The 16,466-nt window shown below is 45.0% G+C and overlaps 1 protein-coding gene across 1 annotated transcript in view; it reads right to left on the reverse strand.

Moving 5' to 3' along the window:
* Positions 1-13,864, reverse strand: part of OSTM1 (osteoclastogenesis associated transmembrane protein 1) — a 29,515-nt gene extending 15,651 nt beyond the window's left edge. Inside the window, exons 1-3 of the mRNA XM_073675807.1 lie at positions 13,633-13,864; positions 13,207-13,540; positions 9,344-9,452 (exon numbers count right to left, since the gene is read on the reverse strand). Of these exons, the coding sequence (XP_073531908.1) occupies positions 9,344-9,452; positions 13,207-13,533 (436 nt within the window). The 5' untranslated portion in view covers positions 13,534-13,540; positions 13,633-13,864. The remainder of the gene's footprint in view (positions 1-9,343; positions 9,453-13,206; positions 13,541-13,632) is intronic.
* Between the last annotated feature and the right edge of the window lie 2,602 nt (positions 13,865-16,466).

The following is a 16,466-nucleotide window of genomic DNA, read 5'->3' on the forward strand; positions in this document are numbered from 1 at the left end:
TTCCTCCCCTTCTTCCAAGAGACATTACATTTTTATTTTTCTGTCAACACAACCATATGAAGGTTTGTTTTTTTGCATGGAGTAGTAGTTTTAAAGGGAATCTGTCAATAGGATCAGCCCTAAGCCGTATATATGAGCATGTAGGGTCATAGGAAGCGGAATAAAATGACACATGGATATTTGAGATCTGATGTCTTATTCCAGAGAAATCCACGTTTTCTTATACATAAATGATCTGTTCCAGGGTATGGGTTGAACACAGATCTGTATGAGAATCTCCCTCCAGAGCTTACTTTAAATAAAAGGGGAGTTACCAATGTGAGACATGTAACCAGGGCTGTGGAGTCGGGGAGTCGGAGTTAGTTTTGGTTGGAGTTGGAGTCGGTAGAAATGTACCGACTCCAGCTTTAAAAAAAATGTATTAATATTTCATAATTGAACTTTCATATGAATATTATAAATGTTACTCAAATATATATGTTCTATCAAACTATGAACAACAGTGATAAGCAGTTCTGCTGGAGATAGAGACATTTCTTACTTCTTGTGTGTCACTGTTCTCCACTGCCCTTATCTAATCTTATACTTGGTTAACCTCATGCTGCCCCAACCCCCCTACTTACAATGTATGAAACTGAAAGTGAAAATGTGTTGCAAATTCTTAGTAGTAAAGCTCCTCCTCTAGACTAGATGTTTACTAGGTGTGCATCTTCCAAGAATCTCACAGCTGCTACTCAGAAGAGGAAGACTGTAAGAAGTATTATCCTTTCAACAAACTTTGCATCAGTTAACTGTGAGTACATGAGGAATAACAGTATTACTGACCACTATATCAGTTGTACGACCTGGCAATAATTTTGTACAATTGTTTTTAGGAAAAACAATTGTCATTTGGATTGTGAATGCAGAATTAAAAACCTGAGAATGTCAAAGAATCGTCACATTAAATCAGCTGTATTTGAACATTTCACCATCACTCAAGCTAGAAAACATTATGTCTGTCAGTGTATGACAAATTATTCAGACGAAAAAAAATGCTGTGAAGCCAAGATCAGTGCATATTCAGGCAAAGATAAAAATGCTCCTACCAGAGCTTCTAATCTAAAGAGACATTTACAGCGCTTTCATCCAGAAGTACTGAAAGCAGTGGATGAGAAAGACTGCATCCAAACCAATGAACCAGTGCCCAGCTCTTCCAGCCAAACAAAGGAGCAGAGAACTTTGCAGCCATCAGTTGCAAGATATTTTGTCAGTGACAAAGTTACTGTGACAATGACAGTAGATACATTTAAAAAACAGATCATAGAGCTTGTTGTAAAGGATAGTGTGCCTATTTCATTATTTTCACGACCAGCTTTTATGTGTCTGAATGGGGAAATGGCCTGCAAGCTTGGTGTTTCTCTGGAGAGAGAGAGAGAGTATTAGAAAATTAGTAATCGAAGAAGCTTTTAAACAAAAGGAAGAACTTAAAAAAACTCTCAAGGGACGCTTTCTGTTTCTTAAAATGGATGCCTGCACACGTCACAGAGAGAACTATTTTGCCATCAATGTCCGATTTGTTTGTGACAAAAATGAAATAGTTACCAAGACATTGGCAGTAAAAGACACCAAAGCTCATCACACCAGTGAGTTTCTCCAGGTCTTGGTGGAAAAGGTTCTGCAAGACTATGAACTTAAAAAAGAGCAAGTTCTTTCTGTCGTAACTGACAATGCTTCAAATATGATAAGTACTATTAAGCTAATGAATGAGAGTAATGATGGTGACCAGCAGCTAGAAGAACATTCTGGGTCCACAGACACAGAAATGTTTGAAATAGAGGAACACAGTATTGTAACAGAGGAGCAAACTGAAGTTGCTTCAGATGATCAGCAACATGATAGTTTAGATCAGAGGTCCCCAACCTTTTTTGCACCAGGGACCGGCTTTAAGCAAGACCAGTTTTCCATGGCCCGGTGGGGGTGGGGGCGCGGCTTTGGTCATATGGGGGTGGGGTTATGGAGGGGTGGAGCTGTATGGGGAGGATGCTGGCGGGACCTCGGTGTACAGCGCTGCTAAGTAGCAGCATTGTACATTGAGCGTCAGTGTATACAGCGCTGCTGCTTAGCAGCGCTACACACTGAACACCGGTACCGGGAGCCGCGTCACTGAAGCCAGTCTGCTGCCCCAGCACGCCCCACATAACATGTTCTGCCGGGGGCGTGTCAGTGAGGAGAGCCTGCCGCCCCACCCCGTCAGGAACACACCATGCTGTGCAGGAGGGCCGCGTCACTAAGACCCGCCCCGTGACGTACAACAGGTACCATGCTGTGCTGTGGAGGGCTGCGTTACTAAGACCCGCCCGACGCCCCACCCCGTCCTGCATAATGTTCTCTGCCGGGAGCTGCGAGCTGTCACGGCTATGGCAGAAAACATTATAAATCCACACAGAGCGAGCTCTGACCAGGCGCAGGGCCGCGGAGCTAGCTGTCAGCGGCGCCGCGGACCGGCTGAAAAACCCCAACGGCCCGGTCCTGGTCCGCGGACCGGCGGTTGGGGACCTCTAGTTTAGATGATCTTGTTGAAACTGTGTCAATACGTTCTTTCATTCATCACATGCGCTGTGTTGTGCATACGCTACAGCTGGCTATAAGAGACAGTCTGCAAGAAGGACATGCTGCTGCACTGATTGGCAAGGTGAGAAAATTGGCTACTGTTGCCAGAACCCCTAAAGTTGACTCAATTTTGAAGAGACGTGCTGGAAAAGGGGCAATTATTGATCAAGCCACACGATGGGGCAGTACTTACTTAATGATTCAGCGCTTGGTTGAACCGAAAACCTTTCTTGTAGACATGGCTAACCCTCACCTGACGCTAAATGAAAGTCAGTGGAATCAGGTGACTGAGCTGGAAAAATTGCTAGAGCACCCATTTACAGTGACTAAAAAATTACAAGCAGAGGACTTAACTCCAGGTATTTTCTTAAGGAAGTGGAAGAACCTGATGTTTCGCCTGTCCCAAAGAGGAGGGTTAATTGCAAGTGGCATTGCTACATCAATGAAACGGAGAGAGGAGCTACTATTACAAAATAACATTCTTTTGGCAGCTGTTTATGTAGACCCAATGCATCGGATTCTTCTAGATGATCAACAGCTAACTAAAGGAAAAGAAGCTCTGTTTGAAATAGCAGTAAGGATGAAAGGGTTGCAGAACAGTCTGGAGGAACAAGAAGAATTTGGTCGTCCTGCCACATCTTCACCCTCATCATCAACTGATGAAGAATTTAATTTCGAAAAATATTTGGATCACAAGGACCGTGCAAAGCGTTCCCGCATAGAAGAAGAGTCATCCCCATCAAAGAACACAGCCAGTACATTTCAGCAGAATTTTTCATGTGCACTAAAAGAAATTGAGAAATTTGATCGTTCAACAAAAATAACAGTGCAACAAGCGATTCCTCTGTATCCTGACATTGTCAGAGATGTTGCCCGAGCGGTTACTGCTTTGCCACCAACCCAAGTTACTGTAGAGAGGTTGTTCTCTGCTCTCAAAATAATTAGATCAGATTTGAGGGCATCCATGAAGGAGGATCTGACAGAAGCAATACTTTTTCTGAGGACAAATTTATAGATTTCTTCTTATTAACTGCATAACAGTGTATATTGCATATTTGCTTACAAGAGTTTAGAAAAGTTATTTGCTATATTCTAATTGTATTCTAATAAATATAGTTTTTGCTCTAAGTGGTCTGATTACTTATATGATGGTGAGAAACTGAATAAGCACGATGTTAATATTTTACAACAGTAAATTTATTGTTACGAATTGGCCATTTATGAAGGAGTCGGAGCCGGAACTTGATAAAATCCAGGAGTCTGAGTCGCAACAAACACATTTTTAGCTTCTCTCTCATTTCTGCAGTATTGTAACAATGTTGCAGCCCTGTCTGCCCGTGAGCTGGAAGCTGAGAGGAACATGCAGATGTGTTAGTTATAACCACACACAGCTCGGCAGTGAGATCATTAGAGCAGAGAGCGACCATTACACATCACACTGGTAACTCCCTCTTCATGTAAAATAAGCTCTGGAGGCAGGTTCTCATGCAGATCAGTTTGAGGTCCCTAGTCCTGAACAGCTCATTTACATATAAGAAAAATGTGAATTTCTCTAGAATAAGACTTCAGACACAGAAATCAAGGCATTTTATTCAGCTTCCTATGACCTACATGCCCATATAGATGGCTTAGGAGGGTTGATTCTACTGACAATTCCCTTTAAATAACACCATTCATTTTACTATGTTATGGAAAAAAAAAATTTCAAAGCGAGGCGACACTGGAAAAAAAACATAGAAAATGTAATTCCACTGTTTTCATGATTTGTCAATGTCTTGCCAATAAGATTCTTCAGGCCGATAAAAATTTGGTATTGCTGTAATTGTAAGGATATTAAGGTTTACAAAAATTCATAACTTTGTACCCCGTAATTAAAAAAATAAATAAATTAAAAAAAACTTGGTTTGTGTCATTTTCTTAGACAGGTCACTTTTATATTTCCATTTTGTGGCATATATGAAGATTTGATCATTTTTAATTGCATTTTTTTGGGGTGAAGTTCGGCAACTGAAAAAACAAATAAATCTGATGTTTCAATTCAGCAGGTAACCTAGTGATCGTATTGCAAAGGATGGGAGAGGGGAACTGCATGCACTGACAATTGCTCCATTTACAGGGACTGTCCGAACAGAATGACTGATCAAACCAAGTACAGGCACTGTGCTTCATAACGGGACCAATCAATTAAATCCACTTTCCCACCTGTTTGTTTTCCATCTCTCTCCACTCTTCTTTGTCTCTGTAAAGTCAGAGCTGTCAAAGAAGATTGAGGGTGGAGATAGAGGGAAGGTGGATTTAAATAATTGGCCCTGCAGTGAAGCACTGAGCAGCAGGACTTAGAATGTTCAAAGGTCATTCTGTGCGGACAGTCCCTTTAAATACACCGTCCCACCTGCTTGTTTTCCCTCAGGTCTCCAGCCCTCTCTTCTTTGATAGACAGCTCTGGCTTCACATAGCCAGAGAAGGGTGGAGATAGATGGAAAACAGGTGGGAAGGTGTATTCAATTGGTTGGCCCCACCATGAAGCACCGAGCGCCTGTACTTTGTTTGAACAGTCATTCAGTGCTGACAGGCACCCTTTAAAAGGGAACCTGTCAGCACAGAATGATAGTACAAACCAAGTACAGTAAACCAAAATCAAAACGCCAGAATTACATTTTTTTGGTCGCCACAACATTGAAATAAATTGCAATAACAGGCAATCAAAACATCATATCTACCACAAAATGGTATCAATAAAAACATCAGCTCGGTGCACAAAAAAATAAGCCCTTACCCGGCCCCTGATCCCGAAAAATGGAGATGCTACGATTCTCAGAAAATGGCACCATTTTTTATTTATTTTTTTAATCAGAGTTTGAGCCGAATGTCAGTTTACTGTGATCTGACTCTTTCGAATGAGAGAATCTCAGCACAGGTGTGGAGAAGACTAAGAACTTAATTTCTCCATCTTCTCATATATATATATATTATATAAAAAAATAGTGTGTATATTCCATATATACAGTACAGACCAAAAGTTTGGACACACCTCATTTAAAGATTTTTCTGTATTTTCATGACTATGAAAATTGTACATTCCCACTGAAGGCATCAAAACTATGAATTAACACATGTGGAATTATATACTTAAAAAAAAGTGTGAAACAACTGAAAATATGTCTTATAGTCTAGGTTCTTCAAAGTAGCCACCTTTTGCTTTGATGACTGCTTTGTACACTCTTGGCATTCTCTTGATGAGCTTCAAGAGGTAGTCACCGGAAATGGTTTTCACTTCACAGGTGTGCCCTGTCAGGTTTAATAAGTGGGATTTCTTGCCTTATAAAATCGGGTTGGGACCATCGGTTGTGTTGTGCAGAAGTCTGGTGGATACACAGCTGACAGTCCTACTGAATAGACTGTTAGAATTTGTATTATGGCAAGAAAAAAGCAGCTAAGTAAAGAAAAACGAGTGGACATCATTACTTTAAGAAATGAAGGTCAGTCAGTCCAAAAAATTGGACAAACTTTGAAAGTGTCCCCAAGTGCAGTTGCAAAAACCATCAAGCACTACAAAGAAACTGGCTCACATGTGGACCACCCCAGGAAAGGAAGACCAAGAGTCACCTCTGCTTCTGAGGATAAGTTTATCCGAGTCACCAGCCTCAGAAACCGCAGGTTAACAGCAGCTCACATTAGAGACCAGGTCAATGCCACACAGAGTTCTAGCAGCAGACACATCTCTACAACAACTGTTAAGAGGAGACTTTGTACAGCACGCCTTCATGGTAAAATAGCTGCTAGGAAACCACTGCTAAGGACAGGCAACAAGCAGAGGAGACTTGTTTGGGCTAAAGAACACAATGAATGGACATTAGACCAGTGGAAATCTGTGCTTTGGTCTGATGAGTCCAAATATGAGATCTCTGGTTCCAACCACCGTGTCTTTGTGTGCCGCAGAAAAGGTGAACGGATGGACTCTACATGCCTGGTTCCCACCGTGAAGCATGGAGGAGTAGGTGTGATGGTGTGGGGTGCTTTGCTGGTGACACTGTTGGGGATTTATTCAAAATTGAAGGCATACTGAACCAGCATAGCTACCACAGCATCTTGCTATGGCATGCTATTCCATCCGGTTTGCGTTTATTTGGACCATCATTTATTTTTCAACAGGACAATGACCCCAAACACACCTCCAGGCTGTGTAAGGGCTATTTGACCAAGAGAGAGAGTGATGGGGTGCTATGCCAGATGACCTGGCCTCCACAGTCACCAGACCTGAACCCAATCGAGATGGTTTGGGGTGAGCTGGACCGCAGAGTGAAGGCAAAAGGGCCAACAAGTGCTAAGCATCTCTGGGAACTCCTTCAAGATTGTTGGAAGACCATTTCCGGTGACTACCTCTTGAAGCTCATCAAGGGAATGCAAAGAGTGTGCAAAGCAGTTGTGACACCCCAGGGGTCTGGTTGCCACAGTGATAGAGATATTACGTCTGAGAGCAGGTGGGAGGTCTCTTGGTCAGGGATCCTATGCATGCCACACCTCCTGCCCAGTCCTGGGAGGGGAAGAACTTCCCCTATATAAACCTAGGGCTGAGGCAGGGTTAGTGAGTAGAGAAGAAGTAGAGACAGAGAAAAGAAGCAAATATAGGAACAGAACATCAGGAGCTCTGTGGGAGCAGTGTTACAAGGAGTCAGGGGCTGGCAGCTGCAGAGCTCGCCCTGACTGAGAAGATTTCTTACCGGACCCGGAGTCCGAGGCTGTGGGGACTAACTCCTACCCAGCAGCAGAATCCGTCAGGCAGGGGATTCCAGGTCCTCTGGCCAAGAAACCCGAAGGCACGGTCACACGCATGGGACCAGCACCGCCGTCGTGGAGCGGAAGCTACTAGAAGGCCCCGAGTCACCGGCCATACGGGTGAGCACCACACGGTACACTGAGGGACGTGGGCTACTTATACCCGCCTCTAGCAAGGTAGCCAGAAGAGTACAGTTAGTTTGGGAGGCCTACAACTCCGCCTGGCCAGGGGAGATCCCATCTGCTCAAGGACTGACCAGGCCCCAATCGCTAGCCAGTACTCCGGGAGTGTCTATCTTTGTCACCAGTAAAGACCCTGAACTACACCGTACCGTCTCCGAGTGGTTCCTGCTACCCCCATCATCCACGTCGGCTGCCCTGAGGCCATACCCCTCCCGTTGGGGGTTATACTATCACGCTGCACAATCCTACCACCGGCCTCAGCGGTCTGCCCTGCAGCAGCAGCTCCTTAGCTGTACTCAACGGGTGGCGTAGTCGTCCAACATCTACCGCTGATACATCGCCGCTCAGTTTGACTCCCTGGGCACGGACCGGGTCACCGCCACGAGACTACAACCCTCAACAGATCCGGCTCCGGGTAAGCTCCCGCGTGCGAAACGCAGCGTGACACAGGCCCAGGGGCGCGTCACAGTCACCAAAGCAAAAGGTGGCTACTTTGAAGAACCTAGAATATAAGACATATTTTCAGTTGTTTCACACTTTTGTTAAGTATATTATTCCACATGTGTTAATTCATAGTTTTGATGCCTTCAGTGTGAATGTACAATTTTCATAGTCATGAAAATACAGAAAAATCTTTAAATGAGAAGGTGTGTCCAAACTTTTGGTCTGTACTGTATATATACCACTGGCAGAATACTGGAGGGGAGATATGTTTTACTGAGGCTATTAGCCACTGTAATGTAAAACATGGAAGTTTTCTCCTGCATAGCAGGTGCAGAGAGGGTTAATCAGCCATGTTTAAAAGGGAGTGTTTTATGAGAACCACCATAGAACAGGCAGGAGGTTGTTCTCCATATCTCCACCTCAGGGTGTGGTCCGGGCTGTAAATACAAAGCCTATTGACTGATGTGTGATTCAGTATCCAGAAAGGCTTGCTCCAGAGAGGAGCTGCATGTGTTGGGCTAAATCAGAACAGTGTGTGGCTAACCCTGAGTGGCCGGACCCCAGCCAATGTACGGACTGTGCTGCATCTTTTTTTTTTTTTGCCATTATGCCGAATGGGCTGTGTTTACAATATATATGTATATTTTAAATGCACTTGTCCCCACATACTTGTTTTCCATCTATTTCCTCTGTTTTCTGGCTCTAGATAGCCAGAGCTGTCAAAGAAGGGGTGGTGGGAGGTAGAGGGAAAACAAGTGGGTGGAAAGGTGCCCTTAAATGTTTGGCTGCGCCAAGGTAGCACCTTTACTTCAAATGAACGGAGTCCCAGTAAATGCAAAGATACTGCATTCAGTGATTAACAGGGACATTTACAAGGTTAATGAGCAGCTCCGAGCCCACTCCATACACGTGCACTCTAACTATGACAAAGTTCCATCAGGGTAGGTAAAGCCTGTTTTCTACAGCGAGTAGCATAATTACCGTACATACTTTGTGCTACAGCAGTTCTTCTAAGGGTTCGGACTGTTCTGGCTAACCTTTGCTCCTTAAGAGGAACATTAAAGGGTTATTACCAACTTTCAAGTTATCATCTAGCCACAGGATAGGTGACAAGAGACTCCCAAGGGACTCGAACAGAAATCTGAAATGCTCTTTACACTGTCTATGAGACTTCCAGAATTTCATAGATTGAGCCCCATCCTCGGGATTGTTGGGGATCCCAGCAGTGGGACCCCAACCGATCAGCAGGTTACAAATTATCCTGTTGCTCTCCCTTATGAAATTAGGAATAACCCTTTATGCTTACAGCTGATTGGTATGAATGTAACCCAATTCAGACCATACTTACTGTCACACTTAGAATCACTCCACAGTCCATCAAAGAAATCATTAAGCTCCACAATGACCTGGACCCGGTCAGATCGCAGTAGTATTGTAGAACAGGTGACTGTGCTATTCTGCAAATTTGAGAACATGACAAAGCAGTGAGCTTTGGAAACAAGAACATCTTATGTAAGAAAAGTTCAGTTTAGGCGTTATTCAGAGGGTAATAATAGGCAAATCGTGTTTGCTAGTAACTATTTACTCAGAAAGCAATGTAAAAGTCTCTCCCCAGTATAACCTGCCTTTATAATAGAAGGAATGTACAGAGCCCCCATGTCACATGCTATAGAGGAAGAGAGCGCTGTGCATGTGATGTTCTGGCAGGACTGAAATAGCTCCTTGTATTACTCATCTTCCTCACTAAGGTTTATTCACAGAAAAACTTTGTTCCAAGAAAAAAACAAACTATCAACTGAAATTGTGCGACTGGGAAGCCACAATTAATGGTTACATTGATTCTATCAGTGCACACATTTATGATACATGGTTATTAAAGGGATTTTCCACTCAATTTAAATTGATAATTATTCTTGGGATAAGTCATAATGCAAGACTAGTGTGGGTCTGAGACCTCCACTGAGTCAACTGTTCTTACCTCCGGTGGTAACAAGGATGTAAACAGTGCATGGAGCAGAACCCCAGTAATTGGCTACCATGTACTGTCAATAAAAGCTGATCTGCAGCGGCCACTGAACAGTGTACAGAGCTGCGGTGTCTGCTCCACAAACTGAGGGGAAACAGCTGATGATCTAGAGGGTGCTGGGTGTTAGACCCCCATCAATCGCATATGGATGATCTGTCCTACGCTAAGGATGGGTCATGAGTATAAAAGTAGTGGATAATCAATTTAATATATTATTGCAACTCTACATAAAATTGGCCACTAAACAGGACAACTGATGCAAAATTGTAGGACAATCCTTAGAAGAAATGAGCCACAAGAGCAAACAGCTGAATTTGCCAGGGCAAGCCTTTATCAGTAGTTCCTGTACAGTGGCCACTGAGGAAGAAACGTAGCATTACATGACAGGTATTCATACAATATATGGACTTTTCAGGGCAGGTCTTTATTTTGGCTCAAGGAAAGAACTCTCAAGTGGAAGCCTGTCATATTTCATGTCTTCATGAAATATGGCAGCCACCAGAGAGATAAGCTGATTGGTGCAGATCCTAAGTCCCCCTTATAAACGGCTCATTTGCCAGGGAAAGTTGCCATCATTAGAATGTTTCCCGTAGAGTGGCTGCTGCGGACGTTCAGATGAATGGCAATCCAAATAATGCATGGACAACTCGAGTCCATCAAATCTGAGATCTCTACTCGGACTCATAGAAGACCACGGAGTGAGGTAAAAAACTTGTGGGATAGTTGGTGTGCTGTCAGTGGATATAAGATATCCTGAGACAGGTTTGGAGAGAGGACAATGCGTTTCTTGATGAAGCAGTTGAATCTACTCTGCGTTGTTAAATAAAATCCACTCTTCAAACCTCTCTCTGGACATCTCATATCCACTAGCTGCGCACGGACTATCCCGCACGTTTTTTTCCTCACGCCACAGTCTTTCTTCAGTTCCAGCACTTACGAGTCCAGGGAGCAGTGGTCAGACCTGCAGCCGTTCACATACCTTCTCCTCAGTGTTGTGCCTGTTCTGCACAACCTAACCAGGTGAGCAATGCATGGTTAATAACTGAACACCCAGATCCATTGATCCACACAAGGAACACTTGCTTTTCTCGTTTTATTGGCTCATAGAAGGGGATCAGAGCATGGGACACGCTGTACGAAAATCTATTTGCATTAAAGGGGTTGTCCATAACTGGACAACCCTTTCTTAAATGCTACAGTGCACCAAATAAAAAAAAAGCAAACATGCTCACCTCCTGGACCGCTACTGTTCCATTGATGTCTATGCTGTGTCTCCAGGAAGAGCCTACTATCAGCCACTGATGGGCTGCAGCCTTCAGTAGATGGAACTGTGAAGGCTGCCCATTAGTGACCGTGGATAGGCTACAGCACTCATGTGACAATGTCAATGTGGCACCCCAGGGGTCTGGTTTCCACAGTAATAGCAGTATTACGTCTGTGAGCAGGTGGGAGGTCTCCTGGGCAGGAATCCTAAGCATGCCACACCTCCTGCTCAGTCCTGGGAGGGGAAGAACTTCCCCTACATAAACTGGGGCTGAGGCAGGGTTAGAGGGAGGAGTTCCAGACAGAGACGGAGTCTGGTCTGGACACGCAGAAACAGGGACAGATAGACATCAGGAGCTCTGTAGGAGCCAAGGAGAAGCGCCAGGGGCTGGAGCTGTGCAGAGCTCGCCCTGGGAGAAGGTACTAAAACCGGACACAGGAGTCCGAGGCTGTGGGGACTAAGATATACCCAGCAGCAGAATCCATCCGGCAGGGGATTCCAGGTCCTCTGGCCATAAAAGCCCGGAGGCTCAGTCACAACGAAGGGACCAGCACCGCCATCCCGGAGCAGAGGCTAACAGGAGGCCCCAGGTCACCAGCCATACGGGTGAGCACCACACGGTATACCCAGGGACGTGGGCTACTTGTAACCGCCGAAAGCAGGGTAGCCAGGAAGGGTACAGACTAACGGGAAGGCCTACAACTCCACCTGGCCAGGGGAACTCCGGCTTACTCGCAGACTAACCAGGCCCCAACTGCTAGCCAGTACTCCCGGGGGAATTTGCATTGTACCATCAGTAAAGGCCCTGAACTGTACCCTCGCGTCTCCGTGCTTCCTTGTCGCACCGTTAGTGCTGGGACATCCACACCATCACTCCCAACATCACCCACATCCGCTGCCCTGAGGCCATACCTCTCCCGTTGGGGGTTATATCAACATTGCTGCACACCTATACCACCGGCCTCAGCGGTCTGCCCTGCAGCGGCGGTTTCATAACCGCATTCAACGGGTGGCGTAGTCGGACACTAATACCATCATACCAATAACTGCCATTTAGTTTGACCACCCTGGGCGCGGACCGGGTCACCGCCACACGAAGACTACTACCCCCATCGGATCCGGCTCCGGGTATCCCCCGCGCGCACGCGCGCGCGCCGCACTACAGCACTGGCCCAGGGGGTGAGTCATCACCATCAGTGACCGTGGATAGGCTACAGCACTCATGTGACAATGTCATGTGACTGCCTGGAGACACACAGTGCCGAAATCCCTGGAATGGTGCCTGTCCCGGAGGAAAGTATGTGTTGCTTTTATATTATTTGGGACACTGTAGCATTTAAGAAGGTGTTGTCCAGTAGTGGGCAAATCCTTTAGTAAGGTATATGGACAGGGGCTGCACTTAAATGATTGGCAATGCCGTGGTGCACAGAGTGCCTGCACTTGGTTAGAACAGTCATCCTGTGAGAAAAGGGCCAGATAAGAGGGGAGCCAGGCTGCACCATCCTTCACACTATACATATTTGTGTTCCTAATCCCATTATGGCTCCAGTTAACCTTTCGACCTGAAGCTTTACGCAAAAAGTAAAAACAAGGCTGGGTTTATGAAGGGCATAAAGGACAGTGAGAAATTGCCAACATTAAGAAGGACCAAGAAAGTCCAACATATGTAATAATGTTGAAATTTACAAAATCTCCTAAAGTCACAAGCACCAGAAATAAGGAACAAAGCCCGATGTCCCTGTGTGAAAGTGCGTCCACTCACTGGCACTGTACTGTACTTAGTGGAGTCACACCAAAAAGCCATCTAATCCAATACATGGCCTAGGAGGGGGTCATTTACTTTATCACATGACTCTAAGTGATGTTCCACATGCAGGGTGTTATATATCATGTACATACAACTGCAGCTTTTCCAACACACCTGGATGATGGGATTTCCAATCTTGCTCATAGTGGCTTTGAGTTGGACATATTCCTTGTAGCAGTGTTGGCACAGCCGGACGGGCCTTGCCATGCTCACCAAGCAGTTGCTGAGAGTGGCGCTGTTGTTAGCAAATTCCTCTAAAAGCTGCACACACTGGGAAAGGTCTGGTGTGGGTTCAGGCGCCAGGGAGTAAGCGGGCAGCAGCGACAAGGAAAGCTGCTCTGCCCATTGGGCCCTGGGTAGCCATTCAGACTCCGCATCAAATGTCCATTCTGTGCCCAAACACACTCCAGTCATCACCAGGCACAGGGTAACATACTGCATGGTGCAGGCTGCCACAGTGCCCTGTGCAGGGGGCAGAGGGGAGGCTGGGGCAGAGGGGAGGCTGGGGCAGAGGGCAGCCTGCAGTCACACCACACTCAGGCTTGTGCCCTCCAGCGTGTGCATAACGAGGACACACTACGCAAGGTCCCAGCTCACACACTGCACAGCCTCCGGTACTTACACTCTCACCAGCTCCGGTACATACCCGGTACACACTGCACAATATAGCACAAGCTCCGGTATACACACAGGACACAGCACCACTGACCGCCGAGCTGAGCACTTCCGTGTACACAGGCGAGGGGGCGGGGCTTCGGGCCTGCTAACCCTTTCCCTACCAGGCGGCTATGGCTCCGTCTTTCCACTCTGCCCTCGTTTTCCTATGGAGATAACACCATGTCCAGCGCTGCAGCTCCACAGTGTATATCAGGGCTGTGCCCAGTTCTGTCACTAGATAACAGGATGCTGAACTTGGTTTCCTATTTCTTCCGTTTTTTATTTATTATAATTGTGATTTTTTATTAAAGTGGCGGTTTGAAACTAACACTTATTTTCCGCAAAAATTATCTTCTATTTATTGTAATTAATAGATTTCCTAATATGCTTTAATTAAAAAGTTCCTCTCGTTCCCTTTGTGTTTTATTTTTATTTTTACCTCGTTCCGTTTTGATGACATTCTGTTTGCGAATCCCCAGTGCATGCTGGGATACTCAAAGCATAATCAGGAGGCCGAGGTCACTGTCACAGCCTCTGCCCTCACCCTGAAAGGAAGCGTCATCAGTGATGTACGGTTCAGGGACTGGGCTAGTCCCTGCTCTGCTGAGCGAACATTGGTTGTCCATTCCGACCTATGTTCAGTACATGCGCCCTTGTTACTGTGCAATATTCTTGCCAGTGACAGTGCGCTTCCTCGCTGGATCTGATGAGAAGTGACCAGCAGGCAATGGAGCACACTGTCACTGCACATTCTAAGGAAAGAACACCGAGTAAAGACCAGCGCTGCACCCAAAATGGACACCACTCTCAAGGGTGGGCTGGTCCCTGCTTGCCATGTTCTTTCCTTATATTGCACACTGGCAGTGCACTGTTTTGTTGGCTCATCACTTCTAATTAGAGGCGGCAAGGAAGCGGGCCATCACTGTGCACTGTGAAGAATTGTGCACAGTAAGATGGGCACTTGTACTAAGCATACGCCAGAATTGATAACTGACGTATGCTCAGCAGAATGGGAATAGCCCAGTCCCTGAAACGGAAGTCACTGATGACGCTTCTTTTCAGGGTGGGGACTGAGGCTGCAGCAGTGACCGCAGCCTCTGCCCCCGGTTTGTGTATCCCAGCATGCACTGGGGTATCGTTAAAAGTGTTATCTAGTCCTGCAAAAAACAAGCCACCATACAGCTCAATCAGCGAAGAAATATAAAAGTTATAGCTCTCAGAATAAAGTGCTGCAAAAATAATTCTTTTTTGTATAAAATAGTTTTTATTGTGTAAAAGCTGCAAAACATAAAAAAAAACAGTATAAATGTGGTATCGCTGTAAACGTACTGACCCGAAGAATAAAGCTACCTTATCAATTTTACCATACGGTGAAAAGCATAAAAGACGACCCCAAAAAACAATTCGCGAATTGCTGTTTTTTGTTTATTCTGCCTCCCAAAAATTAGAATAGAAAGCAATCAAAAAATGTCACGTGCCTGAAAATGGTATAAAAAAAAATGTAAACTCGTCCTGCAAAAAACAAGTCCTCACATGACTCTGTTGACCAAAATACAGAAAAATTATAACTCTCAAAATATAGTGATGCAAAATATTTTTTTTGCAAAAAAAAAGCGTCTTTTACTGTGTGACAGCATCCAAACTTAAAAACCCAATATAAATCTGGTATCGCTGTAATCGCACCGACTCGAAGAATAAAGTTGTCTAATCACTTATACCGCACGAGGAGCAGCGTAAAAATAAATTCTTATTCTTCACCTGCTCAATTCTTCACCTGCTGTTGATTTGCTCATTCTGCCTCCCAAGGATCGCAGTAAGGCTCGGCTCACATTTATTTTGCACTCTGTGCTGAGAAATTACACCGGGATTTCCGTGTAAATCTCTGAGATACATGATTCAAACAGAAGCCCCGGTGGAAGATTCCCTATAATGAGGCAGATGGAAGCACTGCGGACGCTGTCTGACCTGTGATCCCACGGTGTCCGTCTTTTTAGGCGTGCAGAAAAGCATGGCCCGCACAGTTTTGTTTTGTGCACTTCTGAAAAGAACACTGCTGAGCAGAGGCCAGAGGTAGTCCAGAGTCTGCTGCCTCATTATAGTGAATGGGTCCCTCAGGTCTGCCACCAGGAATTTCAATTCCCCATACTGGAAAAATTTTCAAGCCCCCTTGAGACTCCGCCCAGGCTCCACCCCAGCTCCACCTCTGTCCCTCAAAACTTCCACAGTCCCACTTGCCACTCTTGGAAAAGCTACACTTCTGCCCCACGTCCTCCCACATTAAAAGTTCCCATCAAACACCATATCACATACATAACCATCAGCTTTTGTTTTGGCCAAAAGATTTTTTAAACCTATCACAACAGCAAGGTAGGCACTTTTGGCCGTGCCCTACTCTACTCTAACCTATTAAACATTTCTTAAAATATCCAATACTCTGTTTAGGTATATTTTTATTTATTTTTCTTAAAGGGAATGTGTCATATACATTTTTTAAAATGACCAATAATACCATATACGAGAGAAAAATACCGCCACACCATGACCAGACCACATATTACCACCACAAGGTGACCGAATAATACCACATACAAGGGACAAATACCACCACACTGTCACCAGACCACATATTTCCACCACACAGTGACCAAATACTACAATACTGATCATTAATAAAATAAAAACACAAAACTAATATTGCCATAAGTGTCATTATACAC

This window comes from Phyllobates terribilis, unplaced genomic scaffold, assembly GCF_046119375.1.
Source record: "Phyllobates terribilis strain yellow unplaced genomic scaffold, ASM4611937v1 Scaffold_3__8_contigs__length_932513732, whole genome shotgun sequence".
In the NCBI taxonomy this organism is placed as follows: domain Eukaryota; kingdom Metazoa; phylum Chordata; class Amphibia; order Anura; family Dendrobatidae; genus Phyllobates; species Phyllobates terribilis.